The sequence below is a fragment of the Siphateles boraxobius genome, unplaced genomic scaffold (assembly GCF_051911475.1).
Source record: "Siphateles boraxobius isolate OS27281-9 unplaced genomic scaffold, OSU_SipBor_1 8, whole genome shotgun sequence".
Lineage (NCBI taxonomy): Eukaryota > Metazoa > Chordata > Actinopteri > Cypriniformes > Leuciscidae > Siphateles > Siphateles boraxobius.
Genome location: NW_027509208.1, coordinates 12,208,403 through 12,224,317, shown reverse-complemented (window position 1 = coordinate 12,224,317; position 15,915 = coordinate 12,208,403). Strand labels below are relative to the sequence as shown.

The following is a 15,915-nucleotide window of genomic DNA, read 5'->3' as shown; positions in this document are numbered from 1 at the left end:
TTATATAGCTGAAAGGAAAACATGTAACTGTCCATATCAACCTGTCCAAACATGCATGCAGTCAATAAATTATCTCTTTTACAACAAATCAATCCTTGATTCAACCATTATAAAATTAGAGAAAGGTTTTTAAAAAAAATACTGAATAAGGTTGAATGACTAATTTGCATGTGAGCATAACTGCATTAAATCCAGAGGCATGTAGATTAAGGTATGTGTTAGCTGCATGCACAGTTTAATACTGCTTAAATAACATACACAAAGTATAGTTCATATTTATAGTAGTTTAATCAAAAGGATGTTGATTTAATCAATTATGCTGGGACACGGTTAAGACATAAGAGGCATGGTGGCATTGGCCACCCAGGAGAAGGGTCTGGTTGCAGACTTGAAAGTGATGTCACTGACAGAGGAGGTGCAGGTGACAGAGTGCAAATCGGAAAAAGTGCAGGGGCAAGTCTGCAGCCAGATCCTATTGGCCACCCAGACTGCCGGCTGGTTTAGTGTCAGAATATACCAATATTTTTGAAAAAAATAAACTACCCTTACCTCCCATTGGGCCCTGACTGACTGATACAGGAGGTCCATGTCTTTGAGCTGGGCATCAGAGCAGAAATCCCCCATTCCGTTCACAGCTTCTAGAAACATCTCCAACACTGCAGGCCTAAGAAGACGTGATATTGCCTATAGAACATAAAGACAGCAGCGGACATTAAGACATGTGTGAATGTGTTTTGGCCAACCATACGTTTTATTTTTTTGAATCATTATTTGATTGCAAATAAATATTGGATTAAAAATGCACAAGATTTTGAAATGGTCTCACCTGTTTTTTCTTGGATTGTTTTTTAGATTTGTCTCTGGTAATGACTACAGTGATGACATCCTGTATGTGTTCATGCAGGTGCTGTTTGGCTTTATCCAGTCTTCTCCTGGCTAAAGCCTGAGCTCTGGCATACACCTCATTTTGTACTGGGACATGAGGAACACCTGGAGCCTCTGATGGCTGTGGAAAGCTGTGACTTTTGGCTAGAACCAATTGTCTCTGGTCTGGGGTTGTCACTGAGGTCTGAGGTTTCCATTTTGTTGGTGAACAAAGGTGTTGTTTGATTGGTGTTCTTAGTTGAGTCACTGTAACTGGTGTATCCAAACAAGTGCTTGGACAGGATAAAGGTGAGGATGGAGACAGGGTTTTTGATGGCTCATTGTGCAGGGGAAAGCTGAGGCTTCTGGCTAGAACTCCTTCTCTTTTGTGTGGGGATGCCAAAGAGGTTTGAATAGCAGATGATTTAGGCAAATCGCTTTGGCTGAAAGTAGAAGATGTACAGTGGAGAAGTTCTGATGGTTCAATGCCACTGGTTTGTCCTAAGTCCGTAGAGATAACTTGAAGGTCTGTTGATCCAAAGCCACTGGTTTGGCTTGAGTCTGCAGAGATTACCTGGAGAAGGCCTGAGTCTCCAAATTCACTGGTTTGGCTTGATCCTACAGAGATAACCTGGAAAGGGCCCGAGGATCCAAAGCCACTGATTTGGCTTGAGTCTGTAGAGATAACCTGGAAAGGGCTTGACGGTCCAAAGCCACTGGATTGGCTTGATTCTACAGAGATAACCTGGAGAGGACCTGATGGTCCAAAGCCACTGGTTTGGCTTGAGTCTGCAGAGATAACCTGGAGAGGGCCGGAGGGTCCAAAGCCACTGGTTTGGCTTGATTCTACAGAGATAACCTGGAGAGGGCCTGAGGGTCCAAAGCCACTTGTTTGGCTTGATTCTACAGAGATAACCTGGAGAGGGCCTGATGGTCCAAATCCACTGGTTTGGCTTGAGTCTGCAGAGATAACCTGGAGAGGGCCTGAGGTTCCAAAGCCACTGGTTTGGCTTGAGTTTATGGAGACAACCTGAAGCTCTGATGGTCCAAAGCCACTGGTTTGGCTTGAATCTGCAGAGATAACCTGGAGAGGGCCTGAGGGTCCAAAGCCACTGGTTTGGCTTGAGTTTATGGAGACAACCTGAAGCTCTGATGGTCCAAAGCCACTGGTTTGGATTGAGTCTGTAGAGATAACCTGGAGAGTCCCTGACGGTCCAAAGCCACTGGTTTGGCTTGAGTCTACAGAGATAACCTGAAAAGGGTCTGATGGTCCAAAGCCACTGGTTTGGCTTGACTTTACTGAGACAACTTGAAGGTTTGATGGTCCAAAGCTACTGGTTTGGCTTGAGTCTACAGAGATAAGATGAACTTCAGTCTGGGGTTTAATATGAACCTTCCTGACAACAACAGATGAAAGCAAAGGCTGTTTTACCTCTGCTTGCTGTACTTGGTATATATCTTTCCAATGGTCACTGGGAGATTTATCGTGAAGCTGAGGAAGAACCTTGGGATGTAAGCCACTGGTGGCTTTCAATTCTGACAGCAGCTGAGAGGAATGATGTTCTTGGTTTTGAGGGTCTACTGGGCTCTCTAGAGAAAGTTTGCTGATTTTTGAGAATGTCTTATCCGAATTGTCTTGAAAGGTTTCAGTTTGGGATTCAAGCTGAGAATGTGCATGGACAAAAACCTTGGTAGCCGGCTGTTCACCATCAGGCTGTCCTTCACGCTTCACTCCATGAGAACTGAGCATCTCAGTAACCTCCTAACAGACATAGAGGAAGTTGTGAGAATTTACAACATCATGATTTTAAACATTCCCTAACTGATAGTGGTCTGAAAAGAAATGCACCTGACAGTGAGAGACAGTCCGTTTCAGTCGGTCTTGTAGGGCTGATGTGCTAAGGTAAGGCAAGGAGGATTTATTTTGCACAGATGTCACAAGCACCTGCAGGTCCTCACCTTCTGTCACCACCTGTCCTTCCAATAGTAGACCTCTAGAGATCAGCGCCTGCAATGGGAATCAAAAGACAACAAATGTAAAATCTCTGCTTTGATCAACTGAATGAACTCAAGAATTGTTGATTCTGCTCACTTTAGTCCTGAGATTTGGCCCCCAGTGGCCCCTATGCTGCCTTTCTTTTAGGAGCTGCCAGACCTCTTGGGCCTCTGAGCTCCAGTTTTCAAGCTCAGCCAGCCTGCCTTCGAGCAGAGAGGCCGCTCTCTGGAGTCCCTCGCACACCTGATCCACCCGGTTCAAAGTTTCAAATATCTGCACAGAAACATGTCCACAGATTTGCTCAGTCCCTAGTTTAAAAGACCTACTCTCATTACAGACACAGGGTGTTTTAAATGGAAAGTTAATTCAAAATTTTATGAAAGAAAATGATCCGCCCTCACGATGTTCCAAATTAAGGGTGATGCAATTTACCCACCTTGACGATAACCAATATATTGCGTTAATACTACAAATATATGAATAATGTAAATAATCAAGCACCAGTAATTATCTGGTTGACCTTTAACATAGAAGAAGTCGGCATTGCACCTTAACTCTGGTTGCCACCCATCGAAAAATGAAAGAAAAAAAAAGACGTTGAGTCGGTGTGTTAATGTCATTCAAAATCATGTCAGAGAAGATCCATTTTACTGATAGGTTTATTTTATAAATTTTTTATTATTTACTTAACATGATAATCATTTAGTGAAAATCCAAATAAATGGACATGTACAAATAAACATGTCTGAACTGTTTATTTGGAAATACCGACTTAAAAAAATGATACATTCACTGAAAGACTTGAAGGTTCTTTAAATTTGTATTTATGTGTTCAACAGGATAACTAAGGTCAAGTAAATAATGAAAAAATCATTTTATTTTTGAGTGAACTATTTTGTTCATCTAGAACACATCTAATATGTTTAACCTGAACACTGGACAGAATATTGCCTAACCTCTGGGAGAGTTTGTCTGAGTTTCTGAATAGTTTCCTCTTTGCAGTCTGGAGATGGAGATAAAGAGTGCAAATCAAACTGGGAAATCTTCTTAGTTATGTCCTGAATAAAGGATAAAACAAACATAAAAATGAAGAAAGATAAACAAAGCAATTAAGAAATATCTAGTATAACAGTGCAAACTGCATGAAGCACTATAGCTAAGAGAGAAAGATCAGTATACCTGTAGTTTTTTCCTGTAAATACGTAGAGGTGCAGATGACACAGCCACAGTTTCTCTGAGCATCCACCCAGCTTCCTGCATTAGGCCCTGAGCAGCTTGAACACCCAGGACTGCACAGATGGGCTGAGGGGCCACTGTCTGAAAACATACCATTAAAAATAGTATAAGCCCTTCATTGTTAAACAAAAATATATATTTTAAAAATCAATAATCATAATCTTTTCAATTGTGTAGAATTTTAAAAGACAAAGAACAAAATGCATACACATGCTTTGATCAAGAGTAAGGGCAGATGATGAAACAGAACAGAATGCTCCTGTGTTTTTGAAACACAATAGACTAAAGTACCAGCTTGTCAGTGTATTACTCAAAGAAAATGAAAAATAGCTTGTAAGATCCACCAACAAGTTGTGCAACTTACTGGATAAGAAAAGGCTGGGTCTTTGATGTTTAAAAACAAAATTCTTTACTCAATCCAGTAGAACAAGTTTTAATTGAAGAATTGCCAGGATCCAAAATAACCTTTTTTTGCCACACCTTCTTGTGAATGAATTTCCCTACAGAACAACCACTGGCTCTGCACCCCTATACCTAAACTCACTACTTCAGACTTCTGTACCCTCCAGAAGTGAATGTCGCCTTGTGGTGCCATCACAAAGAAGCACTTTCACTAACCATTACCTTGACACTTCCCTGCTGGTGGAATAACCTGCCTATTCATCCCAAGCAGCTGAGCGAAGTCTTTAGCCATTTTCAAAAAACAGCTAAAGACGCATCTTTCCCATCAACATTTGACCCATTAATACTAACACTTTCTATTCTATTTCTATATAACAACTTGGTGCGTGTACTGTACTAGAATATCTGGGACTTGTCAGAGCACTTACATACTGTTGCTCTTTTGTTGGTACAACTCCTTCTATTGTTCTCTTCACTTTGGACAAAAGGGTTTGCTAAATAATTAAATGTAAATGTAATTCACCAGTGATAAATATTTCTTACCAGCTATAAAATTTTATTTTGGTATTATTTTTGTCCTTGACATTAAGATTATTTTGCTTTTTTTCCTTAAATAATCGTGAGAAACAACGCAGACCAATGGTATCAAAAATGTTTTGTTCTCGTACTCAAATTATATTCTGAAATTGGTTTTGTAAAGTAAGAAATCTTGTGAATAGGCATGTGACATTATGTGTGGTAATTTTTTTAATAGGCATCCTAGATAAACGTTCCACTGAAACGTTGGTGTCGAAATTGTATTATGTTGCAGTTTCTTATAAAAGTTACCAGAAACTGCTTTATTTCTGTCAAAGACAACTTTTACTCACATTTTGGTGCTTGGCAAGTGTTATTTTAGACCCTGCTAAATACTAGAGGGGTCTGTCTTTACAAACTCACAAACTTGGTCCTTTTTATGAAGTCAGCCCACTGCATGTTGAGTCTGCAGAGCTCTTCAGTCAGAGAGTGGCTGGTGGAGGCGTCACTCATCTCAATGAGAAAGTTTCCCACCTCGTTCAACTGTGCTTGATGTGAACTCCACTCATTCAGGCTGGTGGAAAAATGCTTCTCCTGCATTATGAAAGAGAACACAAGATGAATGACAAATGAACCTCTGGAAAAAGCAACCATGAACAAAAATCATGCCCAAACCTAAGCCATCACCCTCATGACTTGAACCAAATACACATCCCTAACAAAGATAAATGCCATTTGCTTTAATATTTTGGTGTCTAATGAAAGGACGTCAATACATTTTAAACGCAGCCTGGGTGTCCAAATATTTTTGATCTTTTTTAATGACAAATTCTGTACCTCTTTCCCCTGATCCTGTGATTGACCCTCCTGCCCCAACCAGACCTGTAATAGATACAAGCAGTCTTTGTAGGACTCCCACGCAGCCAGCACACGCTCCATGGTGGATCTGACAACTTCTGCAGCTTCTGCACTGACACCTGTCTCACTATCAGCCTCTTTTACTTGCCTGTTCACCACAGGTGCATCGTCTGCTGAGAAAGAAATAGAAGAGAGGGCAAATCAGACATAAGTTACAGGAAGCAGCCAACGGCTTTCATTAAACCAAAGTATAACAGAACTTCCATCAACACAATCTTACCCAAAGCTGCTTTGCTTGTATAACTGACTGCTGTGTCCTTTAACTTATGAAGTGCTTCCTTCAACATCCACACCAGGCCTCGCTTGTCAACAGTGTCCTAATTTGACATATACACATTGCTTACAAGTCAAGGAATTAAAGAACATAGAGTGCTGTAGGAATTAGTCCTAAAATCCAGAAATAATTGATCATTTTAGCACTTACGGTTCATTCAACCTGTCAGTGTTTTTTTAAATTGGATTTTGGTTAAATGCTTGAAATAATGTCTGTGGTGAAAACAAGCTCAAGATATTTCATCAACAGTCCGCTTGAGATTTTTTTTAAAGCTTTTACATGCTTTGAAAAAGGCTGTTGCTACTAAGTGGCTAAACGGGACTATAGCGGTTGTCAGGGACATTAAATGTCATTAGGCGAACAGGAAAACTACTCTACGAACGAAGATTAAAAGAGATGTAGGAAGTTTATGGTGGTGATGTTTAAGTTGGGCGACTGTGGTGTAGTTATAGTCTAACTTTACTACTGCTTTTTACTTTTGATAACTGTATTCAGGCTGCTAAATTCATTAAAAAAAACTACTGAAGGAAACCCATAAATGGCCACATACATGCCAATCCTGTAGCAGAGAGTGCACAGACTCCTGGGAGCTGTAAGGTCCTCTCCACAAGCTCAGCTTAGACTTCAACTGTCCCAGTAGGTCAAGAACATGGTGCATCTGCTCTCTGTATTGTAGCTTGATGCCATGGTATTTGGCTGTCACTCTGGCACTGGTGAAACTAACAGAGAGAATGAGGAACATTAGCAAGGAACCTGGATTTCTGAAGAGGACAACAATGAGAAAAAATGAAGGATGGCCCTGCTGAAAAGAACTTCTTAGATCAGCAAACTGTGCTGGTTTGGTGCTAGTCTAGGGAGTCTTGAAGCTATTTAAGAAGCCTGATAGGGACACAAGCATCCCATGTTCAAAACACAACATATGCTGGTCCTTTCAGCAGGGCGGACTAAATAGATTTTGTTTTCCAACCGTCTCTTGATTTCCTCTAGCTTCTCGATTGGAACTTGAGGACAGCCATCATCATCTTCATTACGGTAGTGATGAAGGGTGTTCAAGTGCTGGTTTAAGTCCTCATTCAAGACCTAAAGAAACAGAAAGCATAAAAACAGACACACATGTAATTCAGAGATACACATTGAAGCATGATAACACATGTAGCACACTGACCTTCAGCTGTTCTTGCTTGTGTCTGGCATCTCTGGCAGCAAGAACATGATCTTCTGTTCTCCCGCTGTCTTCAGAGAGCACAGTCTCCATATGCTGGAGCCACCGGCCCAATGCGTTCAGAGGGGCTGGCAAACCAACATCGAGCTCTGTTCTGTACTCTTGTAACTGGGAAGGAAGAAAAAGAGTTTACAAAATAACCTGGCTGTATTTTTACTAGTCCTAACACAAAAACAAGTGATACATATTATTTTTCCCACATATATATTACATTTTTAAGAATTTTTTTTTTTTAATTAAATGTTACAGGATTGAATTTATATTTAAATTATTTATTATTAACATTTAAATGCATGGATTTAGCAGATGCCTATCCAAAACATCAATGGAGAAACAAGTAATTCATCACAGACCCAACAATATTCATAGTACACAATGTCAAGTTTATTAGAAAGCTGTAGGTTAGTAGAAAGTTGTACTGTGGACTGTCATGTTTATTAAATGTATTTAGGGTTTTAATTTATTTTTAATTAAAAATAAATTTTAGGTTACTTTATTTACATTTTTACTTGTTATGTCTATTATATTATTCATCATTTGTTTATTATGTTTTAAAGCAAATAAAGTCATACTGCTATAAGGTTTTTCCATGACAGCTTTAAATTCATAAACTCTTTTGCAGGAAAAAATGGTACATGGTAATTTGTTCGTAATTTCGAACAGTTCGAACCTATCAGAACTGTCGCAGATTCAATATGTAATTGGAGACATATTTAATCATCAGAATTTACCTTCTCCTCCATTGTGTCCCAGGCCTTTCTCAGTGCCATTTGCTCCTCACTGGGTTTAGCGCAGCGTCTCATTGCACCAAGCACTGGAATAACTGGACGTCGTTGATCATAATAAGTTCCCACAAAGTTCTGAAATGCCTTGGATAAAAACAAAGTCACTCATTCAAGACTATTTATAAGACGTGTGATTTACATTAGGAAGGAATGATTTATGATTTAACATTCAGCATACCTGATGCCTTTCTGCATATCCTCCCTCCCCTGTGGAGGCCCATGCCTCCAGTAATTCCTGATAGGCTCGCTGTAGCCAGCATTTCATCTCTCTGGCTTTTTGATTGGGTGAAGCCTGAGGGCAGGGCAAGGAAACAGAACCGAATCAGAGATTAATTGTCAAATCAGAAAACATGCTGAAACAAGTAAAGACTGACTCCGGAATGATATTGAGGAGGAATTCACAAGCGCTCCGTGACGTCTATACCTGGTGCAGTGGGGAGGCCAGCACAGCAGGAGTGAAGTATGTAGGGAGGTTGACAGGAAATAGGCATGTGGGAAAGAGCAGAGTTTGGAGCTGCATCCATCCAGGAGGGGGTGACAGAGTAAGAGGAAACAAAGTTGGAGGGCCATAATAAAGGCCATGGGTTTTGAAAGAGAGAGAAAGTGAATATATAAAGAAAGACAGACCAGCAAAAGCTCAGATCTGGCTGGGAGATTCAGTTGGCCTCACCTCAAAACCATCATCAGCTAAGGGCAGGTCATTGGAGTACTGCAGGAACTGAGCAATGTATGTCATGATGGACTTCTCATCGGGGTTACTGACATCAATGTCTGAGAAGAGATTTTAAAAGTGCATAAACTTTCAAAAACTGTAAAGAAGCATTTCACTTTTTTTTTACATTCCATTCTTAATATGATGATCCCCTTATCAAGGACATACTTATATATATATATATATATATATAAAGGCACCTGTATATTTTCATGTATAAAGATGTAAAAAAGAATAATATGCTTTTATACAGTCTTTATAATTAAGTAAATTATTAAAATATACACTAGAAATCACTTTTAAAATTAGGCTACCTCATTCAGCATATTCAGGTTTTTCAAGAGAGTCGTAAATTAATATAAAAAATATCTTGTTTTGTAGTTGCTTATTTTAAATTGTTCTGTCTTATCATGAATAATTTTAAGTCATATTGAGGCCACCTTTGAAGTGTGAACCACAGTATTAAAATAAATAAAAAGTTATTCCTTTGTTAAAAACTAGTGATGTGAATAGCTATCATATTAATAACATGACTTCCGACCAGTCTTTAGAAAGCAGAATGAAGCTAAATACATACAAACATTTATTAAAATTAATCAATGCCTTTTTTCACTTTCAAATTTCTCACAGATCCACATGCATTCCCATTGCAGACTCCAGTTTGAAAATACAGACTTCACAGCAGACTATTACCCAACAGCCTATGCAAAGTGTGGAATTGGAGGAGAGCCGCAAGGACTGAGGGTGGCATTTGGGACTGGGACAAACTGGGATGCTGCTAGCGCTAATAGTTTTCACCTTCTGGCTCAAGCAGTCTGGGAATTCCAAGCTCCTTCTCAGCAAGGTGAAATGCTTTCTCCAGGTTTTCCAGGTGGCTGCTGGTCTGGGCTTGGGAGAGGTCCACCAGTTCAGGTCTAAGGGAGCAGAGGATGGCCAGGAACACTTCGCCACTCTTCCAGCTGGACTTAAAGTCCCTCACACTGGCTGAGCAACCAACTCTTGAGAAAGAATATATTTAGAGAAACAATTGGAGTGGCCATCAAATAGACTAAGCAATTTGACCAAACTTTCAAAGTGCTTGAAATCATTAGCTAGATGAAGCTCACTTATGGCACTGGTCCCGAACCCACAGGAGCAAAGCCTTCTTAGCAGACAGACGGAAGCGGTTGTGGAGCGGTGATGCTCCTCGAGGAACAGGACTACTGCATGGAGACCCAGGAACAGAATCTAGACTGGACAGAGAGTCCAGGGAGGATGAACGGGATCCATACGAGAGAGTGCTGGCTAGCTCCTCTATCTGTATTAATGCGGAGAAGTGAGCATGTTTAATACAGATGTATTGGCAAAAAGCAAACAAGAAGGGAAATTATTTTCAGGAAAATATTCACAGGAATGAACGAAGGATCATCATTTCTGCAGTAGATTTTGGATCACTTTTCCATAAAAATATGCATATAATATACATCATCATTGATTTGTACAGTACCGTTCAAAAGTTTGGGGTCAAACTAAATTGATACATTTATTCAGCAAGGACATATTAATTGATCAAAACAAGATTTATAAATGTACAAAAAAATTCGATTTCAAATAAATGTTGTTCTTTACATTCGTCAAAGAATCCTGAAAAATATATATCACATTTTCCACAAATATATTAAGTAGCACAACCATTTTCAAAATTGATAATAATAAGAAATGTTTCTTGAGTACCAAATCAGCATATTAGATTGATTTCTGAAGGATCATGTGACATTGAAGACTGGAGTAATGATCCTGAAAATTCAGCTTTCCCATCACTGGAATAAATTACATTTAAGTGAAAGTGAAGTATGCTGTCCCATTCTAAGAATTTGTGCTCTGCATTTCACCCATCCAAGTGCACACACACAGCAGTGAGCACACACTCACTGAACACACACACAAAACTGGAGCAGTGAGCAGCCATTTTTTGCTGCGGCACCCAGCAAGCTACTGTCCCTGTACATGTCGACTGTACATGTCTCTAACCATTAGGCCACAACTTTTAAAATATTTTAAATATATTTTAAAAAAAGAAAACATTTTTGTAATACTTCTGTAATAATATTACTGTTTTACTGTATTTTTGATCAAATAAATCCATAGGTGAGCATAAAAATACTTCTTTCAAAAACATTTAAGAAACCTTACGAACCCCAAACTTTTGAACTGCAGTGTATATAAAATATAATGACATACATTTTATTTTAATTTTCATACTGCACGACCTTAAACTGAAAGCACTATATGACTAAATAAAACCACTAAACTCATTCAAACCAGGTTCCCTGACATAAAATAATCTTCTACATAATAATATGTGCTTCCTGTATGCGTCATTATTTTTATGTTCTTTTCTCGTCTGGAGGAATAAAAGAGTCTCAAATCTCAAAAAGTACAGCCCCTCTCTGAACTCAAATAAAGGTCTTAAAGTAAAAAACAATGAAAAAAAAACAGCTCAAGGCAAGGAAAGATGCATATATGATATGCTTGTTTTTGTAGAGACATAATCTCTTCATTGTTATACGCACATGACAATGCAAGATGATGGTCCATATCAGACCCAGAATGATGGAAGGTTTCCCCTCGATGATGTCTGGGATGTTTATGTTCACCAGCTTGATCTGAGAGAACATAAACAGCTGTTTATGCCATTTGTATATAAATCTTAATGTCTAAACAGATGGAAAATCATCATCAATCATGTGAGAATCATAAAAAAACCCTCTTACAGATTTATTCTTCAAGAAGTTCAAAGCAGTCTCAACATTCCCTCTCTGCTGAAACACACCATGACCCCGCTCGCGCTTCTACAGAGAAACAAACAAACACCATTGTATGCTAATTGGGACTGCATGCAAAACATTTATGATTCGCTGTAAATAAAAATCTTCTTGGCTGAATCTCAGTGTTATGATAGTGATATTTAGCACTCACCATGGGTTGACCGCTCATCACCTCCAGTAGGTCAAGTAGTTGCGTCCCATCTCGGAGATCCGAGAACAGATCCTGGACAGCGGTCGGAGGACTCCTCTGAAACACACATCAGTATTTTATCTGAAAGTGTTGATAGTGTTCACATGGCAATACATTGAGCATTTCTGATGTCAAACTATGGTGGCAAAAGTAGAAAAATAATCAAATAAAAAGAGCAAAGATTTATAAAAATAGTAGAAAACAAATTTATATAATTGTTTTAATTGAATAGTATTTTATTTATATATTATATAATTCATTAATTGTAAAAGGTTAGTATTTGAAAGTTAGTGTACAATATTAGAATAGAAGTGTATAATATATAATATAGAAGTGTATAATATTTTCCATGTTAAAATATAATAATTCATTCAGTATGACCGTTCTTTTTATATGGCACTGTTCTGTTATGAATGCAAGTGCAAACTGACTGACAACAGTGGTGATGCACCAAGTACCTTTGGAATATCTACTACTATTTTCTGTTGCAGAGGACTGATGTTAAACTATAAAAAAGTAGCAGTTTGGGAATGAGTAATGAGTTAATCTGATTTAAAATGATGCAACAGTCTGTAGCTGCTCTGCAGATCACTGGAGATCAATAGGTTACTATCGTAACCCCGATTCTCTAGAACATCGAGTGGAGAGATCCACCTATGGGAAGGGCATCCGTACCTGACCTCTGCAGAAGCATCCAATTGCACCAAGTCTGGCTAGACAGACAGAAGCGCGCAGCCAATGCGCTATGGTAAGGTCCTGCCCCCTTACCTAAAGCATATAACGCCTGCGAGCGCTGCTATTCCCCAGTAAGCATATTCCCTTCTCGTGCGGCAAGCGGGGCAAAGCTGGTGGATCTCTCCACTCGATGTTTCAGAGAACGGGGGTTGCGATAGTAACCTATTGTTCTCTTTCATCATCTCGTGTTCGAGATGCACCTATGGGAGAGACATGGACAGCTCCCCGATTTCCCAATACACTCACAGTGAGGTTCTGAAAGCCAGAGAAGGACGGTCACCCCAGGGAGGCGGTGCCTGACACGTCAAATAATATGAACCTGCAATACAGACGCACACACATAACTGCTGTGCACGCGCAGGACATGAAACATGTATGTGGCACACACATGATAATAACCCCAGCAACACAGATGTACATATACACACCCAGAAGGCCTGCTTGGTGACAGGAATGTGCATGGCCTGCTGGCCCATTCACTCTTATTCGTTACTTCCAACGGGGTTGCAGGGAAGGGCTAAGAAGACCCTACCCCTAGAACCGAATGTGCTACCGAGATACTGGTGACATCCAGCCAGTAGTAACGCACAAAGGTATGAGGAGAAGCCCAACTGGCAGCGGAGCAGATGTCCTGCAGTGAGACTCCCCTAAACAAAGCCCAAGAGGGGGCTCAGCCCCTCGTAGAATGAGCTCTGATGTTCCCTGGGGGCTGCACTCCCTTTGATTCATATGCCAAGGCTATAGCATTCACAAGCCAATGTGAGCGTCGTTGCTTAGATATGGGGTCCCCTCTATGCGGGGCGCCCATGAAATAAAGAGCTGGTCGCTCTTCAGGAAAAGCACTGGTCCTGGTCATATATGTCTGTAAAGCACGGACAGGACACAGAGCATTTAGCCTCTGATCCTCCGGGGAGGAAAAAGGAGGAGGGTGAAAAGCGGACAGCTCCAACACCTCCGAAGTGAACGCAGGAAAGCATTTCAGCATGAAGGCCGGATTAGGCTTAAGGGAAACCTTATCTCCACTAAGAGAGAATTTAGTGCACGAGGAATGAACCGAGAGTGCATGTAACTCGCTGACACGTTTAGCTGATGCCAAGGCCAAGAGCAAAACTGTCTTAAAAGACAGCAACTTCAGGGAAATACTTCCCAGAGGCTCAAAAGGAAACTGAGACAGAGCATCCAGCACCAAGGAGAGGTCCCACTCAGGAACAGTTCTCCTGATGACTGGCAAAGAGCGACGGGCACCCTTCATAAATCTGCGGATTAGAGGATGCTGCCCGACTGTTGAGCCATGGCTCAGCATGTAACAGAGGGATAATCTCCGCCAGCCACGGTGCTTTTGGCCACCTGGGTGCTATCAGAATGAGAGACAGGCCCTGCTCTCTCACCCTGGCCAGTGTGGAAATTATCAGGCACAGGGGAGGAAAAGCATAGAGCAGCACTCTGGGCCATTGGTGTGCCAGTGCATCTACCCCGAGGTGCGCGCCCAAGTCCTTTAGCGAGAAGAACATAGGACAATGGTGGTTTTCGCGCGAGGCGAATAGATTTGAAAAACCCGTTTGCTCCACACCAAAAGCTTGTAAGCTAGAGCGTGAGGTTTCGACGAGCGCACGCCGCCTTGGCGGTTGATATAAGCCACTACCGTGGTATTTTCGCAACGTACGAGCACATGATGTCCCTGCAGACGGGGCAGAAAATGATTCAGAGCTTTCCAAATGGTCAAAAGCTCTAAATAATTTATGTGTGCTGAACGTAGTCTGCTCGGCCACAGACCGTTCAACGTTCTGCCCTCCTGGGTGGCACCCCAGCCTGTCAGGGAAGAATCTGTCATCACAACTTTCCGCATCATAACCGTTCCCAGAGGGGTTCCCTGTGCATAAAAGTCTGTGCTCCTCCAGTGGCGCAGGGCTGCAGAGCAGGCGCGCGTCACTGTTACAGAGCGGTAAAGATCGCGTATCGGGCTGAAATGTAGTGACAAAACCCATTTCATGAACGCTCTCATTCTCAGGAATCCCAGCGGTACAATCTGGATGGATGAAGCCATAAGACCCTGCAGCCTGAGGCATGTGCGATATTGAACTCTCGCCCCCTCTCTGAACTGTGACAGACAGCCCATTAGAGAGAGAGCGCGCTCTTGAGAGAGACGCGCTCGCATGGAGACTGAATTCAACTCCAAGCCCAGGAAAATGACATTCTGACTGGGTATAAAATTGCTCTTGCTCACATTCACTCTGAACCCGAGAGATGTGATGTGCGCGAGCACACGGCAGGTGTCCTGCAACACTTTCTCTTGCAAATCGGCTATAATGAGCCAATCGTCTATGTATGTCAGAATCCTCAGACCTGACATTCTCATGAGTGCTAAACCCGCCTTTGCACACAGACAGAAGCAACAAGGACTTAAGGCGAGTCCAAGCGGCAGAACTGTGAATTCGTAACATGTGCCTTGGTAGGCAAAACGAATAAACTTCCTGTGTGGAGGGTAAATGCTTATGTGGAAGAAAGCATCTTTTAGATCGACAGATGTGAACCAGTTGTGCTGTTTTATGGCGCGGGCGAGCGAGCCATGGGTTAGCATTCTGAAATTGTATTTCCTCAAATGTTTGTTCAACACCCGGAGGTCCAAGATTGGACGGAGAGAGCCGCCCTTCTTTGGGACCAATAAATAACGAGAATAAAATCCCTGATTTATCCGATTTGGGGGCACCAAATGAATCGCTACCTTGTCTAGGGGGGAGGATATTTCCTCTTTCAGAATGTGTGAGGCGCTCTCTTCCGTGGGTGAAGAGAGAACGCCGTTGAAATGCGGGGGTTTCATAGCAAACTTAAGTCTGTAACCCTGCATTATTGTACGCATCACCCACTCGGGAGCCGAAACATCCTGCCACGCCCATTCGTGACTGGCGAGCGTTCCCACGCGAGTCGCAGCAGAGCTGTGTAAACCCAGCTGGCTCATTTGTGGTGGAATGGCGCCCCCTTGTGGACACACTAGGGGTGGCATGCCTGGATTCAGAGAGATTTTCTCTCTCTGCAGGGAGATGAATTCTCTCTGCGGAGAGAGAGCCTCTCTCCTTAAAGAATTCATATGATTCGTTAGTTATGATGTGTTTTTTTGTTTTTTGTGTGTTTTGTGTTGGGGAAACACTGGGGCCGAAGCCTTTAATATTTGAGAGAGGGGAAAAGAGTGTGTGCGGTGTGGTGACACTGCTTCTGCACTTTTTCTCACAGTAGCCCACCTGAACGTGGGGGGGGGGAACA

General features: G+C 41.4%; 2 protein-coding genes across 2 annotated transcripts in view; one reads left to right on the top strand and one right to left on the bottom strand.

The window, feature by feature from the left end:
* nmu (neuromedin U) overlaps nucleotides 1–15,915 on the top strand; it is a 367,892-nt gene that overhangs the window by 130,255 nt on the left and 221,722 nt on the right. The window lies entirely within an intron of this gene.
* Nucleotides 1–15,915, bottom strand: part of syne2a (spectrin repeat containing, nuclear envelope 2a) — a 103,949-nt gene that overhangs the window by 71,159 nt on the left and 16,875 nt on the right. Inside the window, exons 4-24 of the mRNA XM_077219692.1 lie at nucleotides 11,884–11,979; nucleotides 11,679–11,756; nucleotides 11,478–11,570; nucleotides 10,032–10,222; nucleotides 9,724–9,923; nucleotides 8,884–8,984; nucleotides 8,638–8,727; nucleotides 8,392–8,505; nucleotides 8,160–8,297; nucleotides 7,372–7,536; nucleotides 7,174–7,286; nucleotides 6,757–6,925; nucleotides 6,153–6,249; nucleotides 5,852–6,045; nucleotides 5,438–5,608; nucleotides 4,040–4,177; nucleotides 3,817–3,918; nucleotides 2,957–3,133; nucleotides 2,714–2,872; nucleotides 827–2,626; nucleotides 550–684 (exon numbers count right to left, since the gene is read on the bottom strand). Coding sequence (XP_077075807.1) covers nucleotides 550–684; nucleotides 827–2,626; nucleotides 2,714–2,872; nucleotides 2,957–3,133; nucleotides 3,817–3,918; nucleotides 4,040–4,177; nucleotides 5,438–5,608; nucleotides 5,852–6,045; nucleotides 6,153–6,249; nucleotides 6,757–6,925; nucleotides 7,174–7,286; nucleotides 7,372–7,536; nucleotides 8,160–8,297; nucleotides 8,392–8,505; nucleotides 8,638–8,727; nucleotides 8,884–8,984; nucleotides 9,724–9,923; nucleotides 10,032–10,222; nucleotides 11,478–11,570; nucleotides 11,679–11,756; nucleotides 11,884–11,979 — 4,521 coding nt within the window. The remainder of the gene's footprint in view (nucleotides 1–549; nucleotides 685–826; nucleotides 2,627–2,713; nucleotides 2,873–2,956; nucleotides 3,134–3,816; nucleotides 3,919–4,039; nucleotides 4,178–5,437; nucleotides 5,609–5,851; nucleotides 6,046–6,152; nucleotides 6,250–6,756; nucleotides 6,926–7,173; nucleotides 7,287–7,371; nucleotides 7,537–8,159; nucleotides 8,298–8,391; nucleotides 8,506–8,637; nucleotides 8,728–8,883; nucleotides 8,985–9,723; nucleotides 9,924–10,031; nucleotides 10,223–11,477; nucleotides 11,571–11,678; nucleotides 11,757–11,883; nucleotides 11,980–15,915) is intronic.